The 15,584-nt window shown below is 43.0% G+C and overlaps 1 protein-coding gene across 1 annotated transcript in view; it reads right to left on the reverse strand.

Annotated features, from left to right (window-relative positions):
• Positions 1-3,532: 3,532 nt before the first annotated feature.
• Positions 3,533-15,584, reverse strand: part of SUDS3 (SDS3 homolog, SIN3A corepressor complex component) — a 42,697-nt gene continuing 30,645 nt past the window's right edge. The window contains exons 11-12 of the mRNA XM_074402169.1: positions 9,821-9,905; positions 3,533-6,879 (exon numbers count right to left, since the gene is read on the reverse strand). Of these exons, the coding sequence (XP_074258270.1) occupies positions 6,781-6,879; positions 9,821-9,905 (184 nt within the window). The 3' untranslated portion in view covers positions 3,533-6,780. The remainder of the gene's footprint in view (positions 6,880-9,820; positions 9,906-15,584) is intronic.

Below are 15,584 nucleotides of genomic sequence, written 5' to 3' on the forward strand. Positions count from 1 at the left end.
GGGCTCCCTTGCTCACAGCAAAGAAACTGATTGGGCCACTGTTTTCTGCTACACTGGAACTTGGGCCTCAGTCCTTCTCACTGCCGCACATGGGGCAGTCCCCACTCATTCGTAGGGGTTGACACTTAGCATGGTCTCCAAAGCCAGCAGCTTTACCTTCGTCATCTGTCATTAGCTAAAGTAGCATCCTGAAACGGTTCTGACTGCTAAGGATCTGGTACTCAGACCAGCATCCAAAGACAGGAAGCAGACAAATCTGCAATGGCAGGGACAGTCTTCATAGACTGGCAGTAACTGCCTGGGCTCAGAATCCTGGCTTCACATTTACTAGCTGTGTGACCTCGAGCAAGTTACTTAACCTCTCTGTTTCTCAATTTCCTCAATTACAAAATTGGAGCTACCTCATAGGGTTGTCATGAGGATTCAGTGAGTTAATAAAATACTTAGCACAGTAGGTGCTATGTTTTCAACATTTTTAAAAATTGTATTCCTAGCAGAAGAAAATTGGGGCTATACGTGTTAATATTAGAATCCTCAAAAACATATCTGAAGTAGATATGATTTAGCAGATGAAGAAACTGAGGTTCAAAGAAATTAAGTTGCCTGACATCACACCTAGCTAAACAGCAAAGCCAGATTCAAACCCTGATTCCAAAGCCTTTGCTCTTAGCCATAATGCCGCCCCGCATCTCAGTCAACACTCAAAACCAGGTGTCCCCAAACTACGGCCCGCGGGCCACATGTGGCCCCCTGAGGCCATTTATCCGCCCCCCCCGCCACACTTCAGGAAGGGGCACCTCTTTCATTGGTGGTCAGTGAGAGAAGCACAGTATGTGGCGGCCCTCCAACGGTCTGAGGGACAGTGAACTGGCCCTCTGTGTAAAAAGTTTGGGGACGCCTGCTCAAAACACTCATGAAAATAATCAGTGGTGAAATAAAGGGGATTCTTGATCACCTGTAGGGGCTTGCTACCCTGTACTGTGCACACTTACACAGTATCTGCTTGTTCCAACTCGGCATTGCTGAATCCCAGGACCAGGGGCATTGTTTCCCTAATTGGCTCTGGGAATGCCACCTACTTTAACCCCCTGCCTGTCCACACCACTGGCCGAGAGAGATGATGCCAACAGATTTGAACGTCAGCCTATGGAAAAACATAACACCACTGAGTCTCCAACTTCTGAAAAACAATCTTTAAGATTCTGGTTATTGGTCTTCTCGTATCAGCAAAGTGAATGTCATTTTATTTATCTGTATCTTTCAGGGAATCAGGTAAACAGAGATTAGAGAAAATGAGTAAAGGGATTAAGCACCTTGGTACCTACACTGTCTCTTATCTACCTCTCGCCTCTAGGGATCCTCCTAAACATATCTTTTTGTCTTAATAATCAGTTATTCACGAAAATATCTATTTTGGCAAACACCAAAGTTCCCAAAGCAAATGTATTCTTCACCATATTATGTCCAAAGAGAGTGAAATGATGTGTTTCTAGCTCATCCCATCCGGTGCTTTCCTTTTAAAAGCAGAAGTGCTTAGCCTTCCCAAGGATGGGGCTTGGAGTTCCTCTAACGATAGTGAAAGGGGCCAGAAACTGGTTTCATTCCTGCCTCTGCCCAAAGACTGCACACTCCGTGTTTGGTTGGTAAGCAGGTCGCCAATTAGAACTGAGCAGCTTTGGAGCAGGTGACATGGAGCTGAGGTATTCTTCCATTACAGTTCCTCTACCTGAAGACATTGCATGAAAACATCCACCAACATCACAGATTCAAAATGCAGAATGCCCAACTCCTCATCTACATTTTTAGAAACCAGTTCACTGGCTCCTACTCCATAAAGCAGGGCAGGAAGTTATCTGAATATATACCGATACATGTTTTTGTCCAAAGGCGCTTATGTTGCTTATTGGATAAAGCAGTTCTCATCAAGACCAATGAGCTGTTTCCATTCCTTTTTAGGATGGTTGCACTCATGCGCTATCAACAGAAAGCAAGCTCTTAGCTGGTCACTGTGACACTCAACTATATTGCGGAGAGAGAAACCCAGAGTTATCAGGCAGGGGAAAGGGTCATAGATTAAAAAAAAAAAAAAAAACTCGCAGAAAGTTGGAAATGTTGAATGTAATTTTAACAGATGAAGACAGGGAAGGACTGCAAAGCATAGTGGTTAGGGGAAACCTGGCTTAGAAACTTTAAATCCAGACTGTACTGTGTGACCTTGGAGAATCACTCCAATTCAAGAAATCGGTTTCCTTCTTTAAAAACTGGTGAGATGCTTGTTTCGTGGGTGACCAAAATAATTAAATTAAATACTTGTAAGAGCAGCAGTGTACTCGTCATTTATTGAGGCTTAAATGAGGTAACACAGGGAAGGGCCCCGCACCCAGGGCATTGGTCACCAGTTTGCGTTTGCACATCATATCCTAGTATCATTTGCTAACATTTACAGAGTATTTATATATGAGGCACAGTGCTTAGCTCTGGGTTTCTAGAATTAAGGCTTAGGTTGAGCCAGCCTTAAATTTGGCAGTTAGTGCTTTCACAGATTGTGAAGATTAGTCAAAGTGCCTGGCATAAAGTACTCAGGAAAAGGTAGATTCTATGATATCAAGGGCAAGCCCCATTCATCTTAGGAACAACAGGGAGGGTGAGCAGGTGGACCTGAATCTGTTTTTCCCCTCCCCATACAGTCATATCCTTTGCCGCCAGCTCTTAGCATTCCTGGTTAATCCCTAGCCTGCACCAGGTACCTGGCTGTTCTCTAGAAGCAGCTCAAGAGCTTGAAGGTTAGGGTACTTAAAACAGAGAAAACTGGTTGGGAGGAGTAGCTGAAAGTCTATGGGGCTTGTGGGTTGTGGAAATGTTACGTGTTGATCTGAATGCTTTAACAGTTACATGGATGAATTCACGTTGAGAGATTTCAACAACTTCTACAATCAAAACTAGTGCACTTTTCTGTCTGAATGTTATAATTCAAATGTTTTAAAAACAGGAACCACCCCTCCCCATCATTTAAAGCATGAAGCAGTCTTTCCCAAAGGAATGCCACAACTGGGTCACAGGTCCACCAGGTTAGTCACCTGGTGCAGCATGCAGGCTTGCCAGCTGACCCCAGGAGCAGTGCAAATACCAGCATTAAGATTGGTAGGCACTGATCTCAAGAGCCAGGAACAATATCCTCCTTAATGCCAAATGAACAGTATCCTTAATCACAAGTTTATTTCAAGGTTGTTTTTTCAACCCAAGATCCATTATTTACTCCATTTTTAATTACTTTTAACTGCAACAAGAAGAGTGCACAACATTTAAGGGTCAACACCCCTAGCTCGCTCTTTACAAAACTGAGTATTAGCCTTTCTGACATCATTCTGTATCTTGCTCTTCACTGATAATTAAACGTCTAGAATATCCCTTCCTCTGCCCTAACTTCCTTTCCCCATAAGCAACGGATCAAAAACCTAAAATAAATTTCTATCATTTATCAAGTCAATGGATACAATACAGACTTCATGCTGGTTTTCTTTTTGAAAGTTTATTTAAAAAAAAAAAAACCCTATACCTTTCATATTTTACATTCACCTCTCAGAATATTTAATGGTACCCGTTTATGATATTATAAAAAAGACCACCAGCTGCTTGAAATGGCTGCAAATTTACCATGTTCTGGCATTAAAGTGATTTCAACTCTTTGGAAAAATTGGTGTCATAGTAAGCACCGAGATTTCAAATTCCCAGAAGAGAAAAAAAGTTTTAATCAGGAGGAAATTATTTAGTAAAAATTCAAGGCTAAAAGGAAATGTTAGAAGGAAGCCAAAACCAAAAAACTGTAAAAAATAGAATCTTCTCTCCAGAATTCGGTTAAAAAATACAGTCAACCCCACTCTAAACCCCATATTTCTTAGAAAAGCCACCCAGTCCTGAACACAGGGTCTCACACACAAATACATGTAAGCTTGATTTGCAGATCAGCCTCTGGGATCGATCTTACACTGGCCCCAATTAGAAGTTCAAAAAGAAAAATTAAGTTAGCCATCTACAAATACTGGTATCTGCATGAATGAAAACACCCTGGCTTTGGTATGGCTACAGAAATCCATCTGGAAATTGTTCAAGAGGACACTGGCTCAAGGAAACGGGGGTACGCCAGGGCATGGGGGGAGGGAAACACACAAAACCCCCAAGCAGAGGTAAAATGAATACTGAGACACACCCACAGCAATCACTGTACACAGACTTGAGGCAGATGCTTCTAACATAACACATGCACAGCTTCTTTATCAGAAGTGTCTAGACCAACCTTGTTCAAAGTAATCACTTGCAGGAAACAGTTTAAACTTGGCAATTCATCTGGTGCCCTGGGGTCTAGTGAGAGACAAAGACCTCCTGGAGTAAGAATGGCCACCCAGGCTAGAAGCTAGCCGCCTCATCCAGGAGCCTCAAAGTCTGTCTCCCCTTTGAGTCAGACTTCTGCCCACCACAGAAGTACCCCCATCTAACAGGAAGGTTGCTTCTGCTCCTGGTCACCCTGAGGCCTGTCAGAAGAGTTCAACTGCTGATTTTTCACCTCTGGGGTGACATAATAAAAGATTAAGTCCTCTGGGATTAGAAATGTAATTTATTATGATGCATCTCAAGTGGACTTTCACACCTGCCTCCATTTTCACTAGGCCCAATTAAGGGCTGTGAGGACACCAAGGAGAGGGCAGTGGTGGAGTCGAGACCACGATTAAGAATGGCCTCAATACCCTCAAAAGTCAGAGAAGAGAGAAGGCAAAAGTGCCCATACCCTGGTCTTCAAGTCAATAGCTGCTTCACAAAAGCACAGAGGTACCACCAGAGAAGGCCAGGAAAAAGAGGCAACTGGTTGCTACTTCAGTGCGGAGCCCCAGGGGTTATCAACACAATCCTCAACAATAAAAACGAACTTTGGTATACTGTTTAGGAGGACAAAAAAGAGGGCCATTGAAAAAACCCACCTTCAATGACAAAATACATGAACTATATCTGACTTCCATCACAGGGCACTAGATGAAAACCAACAGCTGCATGATATGCGACGTGACACACACCCTGTGTGTGCAACAGTTCAAGCAAAGGACGTCCTGCCTCATAGCCAAGGCCGGCAAACAAGTATGGGTGAAGCCTGTGTTCACCATGGCCTTGGTGCACTGTAGTAAACATCGTGGCAGTGGGGGCTGGAGGGCAGAGAAGAAACACAGAACGCCCAGGCAACTTTTGATAACAGCGTCGTTTATCCTGTTTTCTAAATAAGACTCCCACACCAGGAAAAAAAGTGAGAAGAAAAAATGGATTATAAGTTAAAACAAAAATCTACCTGTACGAGTCTTTACTCTGAGACAGTAAGGTTTGGTCTCTGTGGAGCCAGAACTTCAGAGAAGGTGATTTAATTGTCATCACAGCCCCCCAACCTGCTTTGGGGTATGTACATCAAGAGACAACACGAAGAGAATCACTTGAGACCAAGAGAATTACTTACAAAGAAAGATTTCCTAGAATGTGTAAGTTCTACTGATTGCCCATAGAGATGCTAACTGTTGCTCTAACCCCAAATTTTTTAAACATCTCAAGATGGCAACATGAGTATAGAAAACCCCAACACCCATCACCCAATGAATCATTTCTCTAATCATGGGAATGAGGAGAGGATGTAGGAAAGGCTGTTTTATCAGGACTCATTAGGGAGGGTGTCAGTTCAGAGGCAGCCAAGGCAGAGCTGTCTTTGTCTTCAACCTGGGCCAAATCTCCTGGGAAGCTGTGAGTGCTCAGGGCCTGACAACAAAGTTCTCCGCAGATTTGGAATGGCCAATGTGCAATAATGGCATCAGCCACAGGAGCAAAACTTCAGTCGTACATGAAGGTCTACAGATCACTGATGATTGCACTATCAATCTCACCTCCCACCCGTAAGAGATTACCCAGATAATCAGCCCATGGCACATACTACTACTAACACCCACTTGAGAACAAGGGAGAAGAAGGAATTACAAATGAAAACTTCTGAAATGACCACTTCTTATTCCAGCTTAAGCTAGAACAAATGTTTGAGTAAATCACCTGCATTAAATAATATTTAAAATATGGCACCTTCGCACATTATAAATACGAAATGTTCCCTTCCCCAACCCCATTTACTTCAGTGCACAGAGTCTCCCAGTCAAGCTTTCCCATTGTTCAGCCAGTGGAATGGATGGCATGTGCCAGATGTTACACAAAGCATTTATTTCTCCAAGAAGGCTGAGAGCCAGGAGAATTAATCTCCTTCTGCTAGGACCTCTGCCCCAAGCTTCTGGTGAAATAGTGAATTGGGCTCGACAGGGAAAGTAGCTACATGATCCACTAATCAGATTCAAAACATGAAATGCACTGGAGAGTGTATCCCTTCCTGTTCTTCTCTACGGTAGAAAGACCTAAAGATAATTAATCAAAACAGCTGTCCCTTCAAACGCAAAGGTTTTCAAAAAACAAGCAAAAATAAAATAAAATAAAAGGAAAGGAAAGGAAATCAAACCCCCAATACTCCTGAAAGTAAAACACTCTCATGGTGACTGATGTCTGGAAGAAGTTGAGGCAGAAAAGACTGACACAGAGCTGGAAGTGGCCGGCCACAAAAGTGCCTAAAGGAATCCACGACAGTGCTCTCCATTTCCAACGCTGAGTAGCTATTCCCAGTAAGTTAATGTTTTTCTATTAAGAAGAAAACAAAACAAAACAAAAATAAAAACCACTCCGGAAAAAAGGTCAAGAGAAGAGCACTGCAGAACGTCAAGCAGCCGAGCGTCGGCGGATCACGAAGAGCCCACGCTGAAGCTGGCCCAGGTAGATCCTCATCTTGGTGCTGTCACTTGTCTTCCTCACCCAGATCTGCAGCAGAGAGGAAAGAGAGAGAGACGAGAAGTCAAGAAATACAGAAGAGCAAATCTCCTACACCATCGAAATATCTGCACAAGTTAGACGCAGGCAGAAAACCGGCAGACTCTTGCTGGAATAAACTGTCGCAACTTGCGAGGGCTTCACAAGCACTCCTGACCTCCGGCCATCTAAGACATTGCCGCTGGGAACCAGCACCAGCTTTGAACTCATTTATCAGCCATGTGTCTCACACCCGTGATTACAAAACTGGAAAGCACAGCAATCTTGGGTTCCATTTCTGCCTTGATCTTAAAGATGCTTTTAAATTTGGTTTGATTACAGTGTTATCAACACTCAAGAGACATCTATTCATAAACACAAACTTTCAATCAAATTTGGAAGTATTTTTCTCGGCCCAAGGGAATTCCATATTATAAACACAAACTTCCAATCAAATTTGGAAGTATTTTTCTCAGCCCAAGGGACTTCCATATTATAAAACCTTTCAATACTTTGATTTCCTGGCAATGAAGGCTAACTTTGATTTCCTGGCAATGAAGGCTAACGGTTGTGCAGAAAAAGTGGGGGACAAATACCAACAATAGAAAAATGCCCACTAACGAGCTAAGGCCCAATCACGATCATGAGCAGGTTGAAGCACCTCTGAGAGTCCTTCCCTCCTCACCATACCCCTCCACCTCAGATGGTATCAGATTACAGTGCATTTTAAGGGCAGATGCATTCTTCTGTAGAATTGAGAATGAACTCTTGCAACAGGGGACTGTCAGGGCTGACAAGTGCACTGGATAAGGGGCATCCTAAAGCCATGGGTGAACACGGGAGCCGCTACCAGTCACCTGACCCCCTGAGTCAGGGTCACTGTGCCAGACACCGTGCTGATCAAGTTGAGCTTTTTCACCCACTAGACAACCCTATGAAATAAGTACTATTACTGGCCCCATTTTAAAGAAGAGGAAACCAAAGCTCAGCAAGGCTGAGTCACTTAACACCATGTGAATTCTGGCGCCTGATATCAAAGCCCCTGGCTCTTCTCTAGTAAAGCAGTCTCTGGCTTCTTCTTGCCTCTTTTTCTGTAACATGCAATTAAATGGAGCCAAAAGCAGAGTTTTCTGAAAGGTCTACATCGCACCCATATATACGAGTTTACAGACGTTATCTCCTCCTTCTTGGACTCAATTTTCAGGTTTTAAAAAAGCTCATTCTCAGTTTCATCTCAATTTCTTTAATGTGATTATTCAGCAGTAGAGAGACTTTAAAGTCAAATACACTGGCTTAAAAATTTAAAAAGTTAAGGACCTCACGTGAAGCTAAGCCTCCAGAGGACCTTGCAGACTCATTTTAAACTGAAAACTGATCCCAAGAAAGGCTAAGTCAGGGAGTCGTCAACACACTTAGAGCTGCCCACCAAACCTGCTCGGAGTCAAGCTGTGCTAAAGCCAAGTAGCTCCCATGTCACCTAGGATTTGATCTGAAAAGTGAACTAGAACACTTGCAAGAAACGAGAACTGTTTCCACATTGCCAGAGTTGCATGTCTTCAATGCACTGAGGCTTCTCCCCTCCAGGAGACATGTTTCAGTGTCACTGTTTCTTTGTCAGATCTCACTAACACTATTATGTCAAGAAGTGCTACAGAGAGAGAGAGAGAAAGAAAAAAAAATGAACTTGCATTTTTATTTTTCTAAAAAATCTTGAGGTACCACAGAGGAGAATAATGCACTGGTTCTGAAGTTAGGGTCAGGTACTAGAAGGCCATGTGCTTTGTGGAACAACCCAGACAGCCAGGTGCAAACACCTATCATGAAATTGTGACACCTCTTAGCTAAGGAACAGGTCTATTCGATTCCTGTTCTGGTTCTGACTTGGCTTGAGGGGACTCACACAGATCCTCAGCCCAGAGAAGAATGGCATTCATTTATCTAGAAGGCTCTCCCTAACTTCTAAGTAAACAATCATTTTGCAAACTAGTCACACTTCAGGGCATTTTCAATTCAGGAAGCTGGAAGAATAGAAGAGGCTTAAGTTATTTCATAATCCAGTTTCATTAGATTTACTGTGCAATGGCACGAATAAGTTACAGAGGGTAGACACATAAAAATCAATTTATTTGCAGACATTTGAGGACTGATAAAACATCAAGCCAATCCAGCTATTAAAGTTTTAAACTTTTTTTTAACTAACAACATTAAGTTACACATTGCTGACATACTCCTAACGAAGGACCACTTGGAGAACTCAGAGGGCAGTCACATCATCCTCAGGTATAACCCTCTGAGCTGACTTTTAAACCAGACCCCATCCTACAGGAGTGTCTCGAGGAGACCAAAACCAAGGGCATGAACCAGGCAACTTGTTCAGAGGCACGACAGGACACCTCAGCTGGAAGAGACAGCAGGCAATTGGCTAGTGGGTTATTTGAGGCCAGCACTCATTTAGTGAGCACTTACTGGGTGCTAGACCCTGTGCCAGGTGCCTCATTCAATCCTCACAGCAAGAAACAAATCTATTGGTACGTGTGAAAGTTCTAGAAAAACCAAGAGGGACTATGCTCCACAGGCAAGCTCCATTCTCAGTAGACGGTTACCTTAAAAAGAAAGCTGTATTCAGCGGTAGCTGAATATAGACACCACACACACTTGCTTTTTGTTCTTTCCAGGAATCTAGCTCCGTGGTTCCCAAATCAGTGGCTGTGCAAGAAGTTCACAAACACCCCAGGGAATAGACAAATCTGCATATATTGCAGTCAAGCAAATGTAAGGGCTTTTCAAGGATGATTCTGACCACGTGCAATTTCTGCCTGACTTTAGAATCTGCCCTACACAGAAGACATGTCTCCACTGCACTTCCTTGGCGGCACTTTCCCCTCAGGTTTTCACATCGACACTTCACAGTGCACATTTTGCTTTCTTAAAGGTGAGGGAGTGTGGTTCCCACCTCATTGGCTCCTACAGAACTGATCACACAGCTCAGTTTCTGGTTGTCCTTTGACTCCAGATAGATGGCCTGGCTCTTGTGGTACCTTGAAAAAAAAACAAAACAAAACAAAAAAAAAACACACATTTGTAAAAAGGGAGGGATAGAGGAAGTAAAAACCAAACAAAAGGAAAACAGCATTACAACAAAAATTATCATTAAGTAAGTCTTTTTTTTTGGAGATGGAGTTTTGCTCTTGTTACCCAGGCTGGAGTGCAATGGCGCAATCTCGGCTCACCGCAACCTCCACCTCCTGGGTTCAGGAAATTCTCCTGCCTCAGCCTCCTGAGTAGCTGGGATTACAGGCACGCGCCACCATGCCCAGCTAATTTTTTGTATTTTTAGTAGAGACGGGCTTTCACCTTGTTGACCAGGATGGTCTCGATCTCTTGACCTCGTGATCCACCCACCTCGGCCTCCCAAAGTGCTGGGATTACAGGCTTGAGCCACCGCGCCCGGCAAGAAGTCTTAATATTTTAAATTGAGGAATAGCCTGGATTTCCAACGGCTTAACTAAAAGGCTTCCATCCTTAGATTAGAGGACCAGCTGATCTTCTGGATCTAAAGCTTGTATTCCTTGGTCCCTCTACAGAGGGGAAAAGAGAGGCTGAAGAAAGGGTTGAAGAACTATATATTTTTCCTTTTCATCTGGACTATATATATGACCCAGGTCAAAAAGTAAATTAAAAATTTTTAAATAAAAACTCTGTTCCCTCTTTCTGGCCCCACCCCAGAACACTGAAGAAGGCTGGATAGACAAAACAAATAAATAGGCTTGAGCAACTGTTACTATTTGTCCAAATAAGTCACCAACAAGAAGGAAGACTAACTTTAACCCTTTAGTCACTCATTCAAAAATTCATTAAGCACTTACTGTGTACCACTAACTATGCTGGAGATTGAGGAGAGAGTGAAAAAGGCCACAAGGCCCCTGCTATCACAAAGCTTCAAATCCAGTGGGGATAAAGAACATTAAATCATCCCACAGGCTGAGCAAGGTGGCTCACGCCTGTAATCCCAGCACTTTGGGAGTCCAAGGCAGGCACATCACAAGGTCAGGAGTTCAAGACCAGTCCGGCCAACACAGTGAAACCCCATCTCAACTAAAAATATTAAAAAATTAGCCGGGTGTGGTGGCGGGTGCCTGTAAACCCACCTTCTTGGGAGGCTGGGGCAGAAGAATCACATGAACCCAGGAGGCAGAGGTTGCAGTGAGCCAAGATCACGCAATTGCACTCCAGCTCAGGTGACAGAGGGAGACTCCATCTCCAAATAAATAAATAATAATAATCTCCAATAAATAATAATAATCACACCTGATATATGCTAATCAGACAAAGTTCCAAGTGTTGTGATGTATACCAAAGGGTATCTAACATGGCTTGGACAGTTAGGAAAGCTGCTTTGAACAGAGTAGATAAGACAGACACTCTCCTTTCAATTCCTGCAGCTGCTGTCGACCTGTAGTGTAGGATCACTTCTTATTTCTACAAGTTTAGGGACAAGGCCAAGGATGAAAGTGAAGTTGCTGGGGGGCCAAAGCCTAAATGGGACAACAGCAGCTGCCACAGGATGAACAAGTCGCCTGCTGGATTACAAGAGTTGGAAATCTCAGCAGAGCTGAGGCTAACAGACCTAGCCTGGGCCAGCTCCAGGTAAGTTAATAACATAACCTTTGGTTCATTTTGGCTGCAAAGATCTGGCTAAGCAGACCCATAAACTCATGTAAATTCACCAAAATATATCTCCCAGCAAAGCATGATAGCTTACTATTTCTGTTTTGCTGCTAAAACAAAACAACCTACCGCCAAGACCTCACAGTAAAGGATGTACTTCACTCCCACATAATGAACTTTTTCCAGTCTAGGGTCTAACTTCTCTTTAACCTGCTACTTAGGAACTGAAAACTCACGTTTCCAAGTCAATTTACTTTCAGAAAATACTATTAAAAGAAACAGCATTTTAGTCTGGGCATAGTGACTCACACCTGTAATCCCAGCACTTTGGAGGCCAAGGCAGGTGGATCACCTGTGGTCAGGAGTTCAAGACCAGCCTGGCCAACATGATGAAATCCCATCTCTACTAAAAATACAAAAATTAGCCAGACATGGTGGCAGGCGTCTGTATCCCAGCTACTCAGGAGGATGAGGCAGGATAATTGCTTGACCCAGGGAGGCAGAGGCTGCAGTGAGCCAAGATCACAGTACTGCACTCCAGCCTGAGTGACACAGCAAGACTCCTGTCTTAAAACAAGCAACAAAGAAACAGAATTTTCAATTCAATTAGAACAGCGAAAATGGTTTAGATGCAAATTTTAAAGTCGCTTTTGGTTCTATATTAGTTGGTAAACTGGATCAGGGGACCTTCATTATGCTAAACATGTACTATCACAAGGTCTGAACTGTACATGCAGGAGAAAAGGCTAAGTTCATACTAACACTCTAACACTTCCCCTGGTTTCTCTCCCACATCTGAGCTGGCTCTCCTACATAAATAGTAATGTCTTAAGTAATGGTTAAAATAAAAATACAGAGGCAAAATACTCACAGTTATTCTACAGAGACTGTAATTATTAAAGAGATAAAGACACAAAACAAAATGCAACTACCCTCAAGTCATTCTGATACAACTTTCTAACCACTTTAATAAAGAAAGGTCACAGATGTGGTACAGAATATTATGAGTGTGGAAACATGCTCAATATACTGCTAAGTAGAGAAAAAACAGGCCGGGTGTGGTGGCTCACACCTGTAATCCCAGCACTTTGGGAGGCAGAGGCGGGTGGATCACCTGAGGTCAGGAGCTCAAGACCAGCCTGACTAACATGGTGAAACCCTGTCTCTACTAAATATACAAAATTAGCCCAGCATGGTGACACATGCCTGTAATCCCACCTACTCTACTTGGGAGGCTGAGACAGGGGAATCACTTGAATCCAGTAGGCAGAGGTTGCAGTGAGCTGAGATTGTGCCACTGCACTCCAGCCTGGGCAACAAGAGCAAAATTCCTATCAAAAAAAAAAAAAGAAAAGAAGAAAAAACTACGTCCACTATGTTCCTGTGTTTATGATAAAACATATACTTGTTATACTTGTTACAGCTGGGCACAGAGGCTCATACCTGTAATCCCAGCACTTTGGGAGGTCAAGGCAGGTAGATCACTTGAGGTCAGGAGGTTCAAGCCCACCCAGACCAACAAGGTAAAACCCTATCTCTGCTAAAAATACAAAAATTACCCAGCATGGTGGTGTGCACCTGTAATCCCAGTTACTCAGGAGGCTGAGGCACAGAATTGCTTGAACCCAAGAGGCAGAGGCTGCAGTGAGAGATGATGCCACTGCATTCCAACCTGGGTGACAGAACAAGACTCTGTCTCAAAAGAAAGAAACCCAAAAATAACAACTACATGTTACATGTGTATCATATCCTCACAAAGGTCTGTTAAAGAAAACAGCTGACTCTGGGAGGCTATTCTAACAATTCTCATGAGATACACTGTATTTTCCTTCAGTTGTACTTAGAACCCAAACAAAACACATTTAACTGACTTAAAAGTGAACACCCAGAGTAAATGATGCAACCTGGTCTATTCCATCTGAGAAGTGGTCTGGAACTTGGGAACATGGCCACCTCTCAGATCCACGTCTTCTGAAATCACCAAACAGTGGTGCCCTGAATATCCATCATTGGTCCCCATTTGCTCCACAGTAGAGCTGGCCAATATGCTTCCCAAAGCAGCCAACTTCCAAACCAACTGATCCCCAGGTCCCTCCTGAACCAGTCTGAGACCTTCAAAGGATTCTCATGCACTACATGATGTCTTGGGGAACCATTATCCCTAGAGATCAAATCTATTAAATAAACGGTATTTGGATTCTCTGAAAAGATAAGTCCTTAGAGTTCAAGGCTCACACCTGTAATTCCAGCACTTTGGGAGGCTGAGGCAGGAGGATCACTTGAACTCAGGAGTTTAAGAACAGCCTAGGCAACATGGCAAGACCTCGTTTCTACTAAAAATTACATATATATATGTATGCCAGGCATGGCAGTGGAAGACTATAGTCCCAGCTACTCAGGAGGTTGAGGCAGGAAAAACGCTTGAGCCAGGGAGATCAAGGTTCCAGTGAGCTATGATCACACCACTGCACACCAGCCTAGGTGACAGTGAGACTCTGTCTCAAAAAAATAAATAAATAAAATAAAGTGATCATATGGGGAGTTTTAAAGATGAAACCAAAAAGTATGTGACAACCTTAACATATAAAATTACTTTTCAATTTTTTTTTTTTTTTTTTTTTTTTGAGATGGAGTTTCACTCTTGTTACCCAGGCTGGAGTGCAATGGCGCGATCTCGGCTCATAGCAACCTCCGCCTCCTGGGTTCAGGCAATTCTCCTGCCTCAGCCTCCTGAGTAGCTGGGATTACAGGCATGTGCCGCCATGCCCAGCTAATTTTTTGTATTTTTAGTAGAGACAGGGTTTCACCATGTTGACCAGGATGGTCTCGATCTCTTGACCTCGTGATCCACCTGCCTCGGCCTCCCAAAGTGCTGGGATTACAGGCTTGAGCCACCGCGCCCAGCCTACTTTTCAATTTCTAAAGAAAAACCAAAGCGGGAGGGAGAATTTAAAAATATATTTAGATATAAAATGTGCTAGGAAGCAACATCAATAAGGTAATAACAATGTGCATTATATTTTTTTTGGCCAATTAACCTGTTTTACAAGCTGCAACTCAGTTGCTGACAAAAGATACTTTAAATAGCAACAAAGAATAAGCCCCAAATGTCAAACTGACTTTATTACTTTGTTACTAATGGAAATTCTGACCTGGGACTCTCTACAATTAAGTTTTCTTAAAGCTTTGTGCCTCACTATTAAACCCAACAAAACCAGAAATTACCACTACTGTACTATTTTGAAAAAGCAATTTCTTAAGAAGGTGGGCACAAAAGTGGGGCAAGGAGGAAGGAAAATTAATTTAATTTTGTATCCTACTGAGAATCCTGGTATTAACAGTTTATTTCCCCAAAAAGTGAGTTCATGTTATAGTGACAGAACCTCAAGGAGTCCCAGTTCTCCTGGTAAATATTCACTCTTTTAGTCTTTTGTGTCAACCAAAGGCTGGAGGGTGAAATCCACTTGAGCAAGTGGGTGGCTTCATTTCTCATTCGCGGTAGCAGCCCCAGATTTAAAATGAGGAGAGAAAAAAAGAAGTCCACCAGTACCATCAGTTAGTTATTTTCAAATATCAGCTGCTTTTTCACAGTATTTTTTGAGAGAGGTCATTAGTCCAAATCAAAATGTGAGGTAAATTATAGCAGGATATAAAATGCCTTGAATGCAGTGTAAGAGCAAGGCAAAGCGAAGATCCTTATCTTTCAAAATGAAAGGAAGCTTGGAAAGTATTTCACACTAAGATGGGAAGCCTGAATCCCATTTGTTTTGCTGAAGCCATTTAAAACTCAGCAAGACATCTTCTGCCAAATATTCAGCTGCACCAAAACATTTCACACCCCTGGAAAGAGCACAATGCAACGCAGTTGACCTCTCAGCCACAGGCCAGGTCTGAAGAAAGAAAAACGAAACCTCCAAACTGATACAAAAGCCAAACAGGAGTCTGGGGAGATGAGAGAGGCTGGCTCTGCAGTGAATCCTTAGCCAGGATTCCCAGGAACACTTTTCAACTGTCACTGAGGAAGAGAGGGGCCCGTCTTCAACAACTGC

Source organism: Saimiri boliviensis, chromosome 7 (assembly GCF_048565385.1).
Source record: "Saimiri boliviensis isolate mSaiBol1 chromosome 7, mSaiBol1.pri, whole genome shotgun sequence".
Lineage (NCBI taxonomy): Eukaryota > Metazoa > Chordata > Mammalia > Primates > Cebidae > Saimiri > Saimiri boliviensis.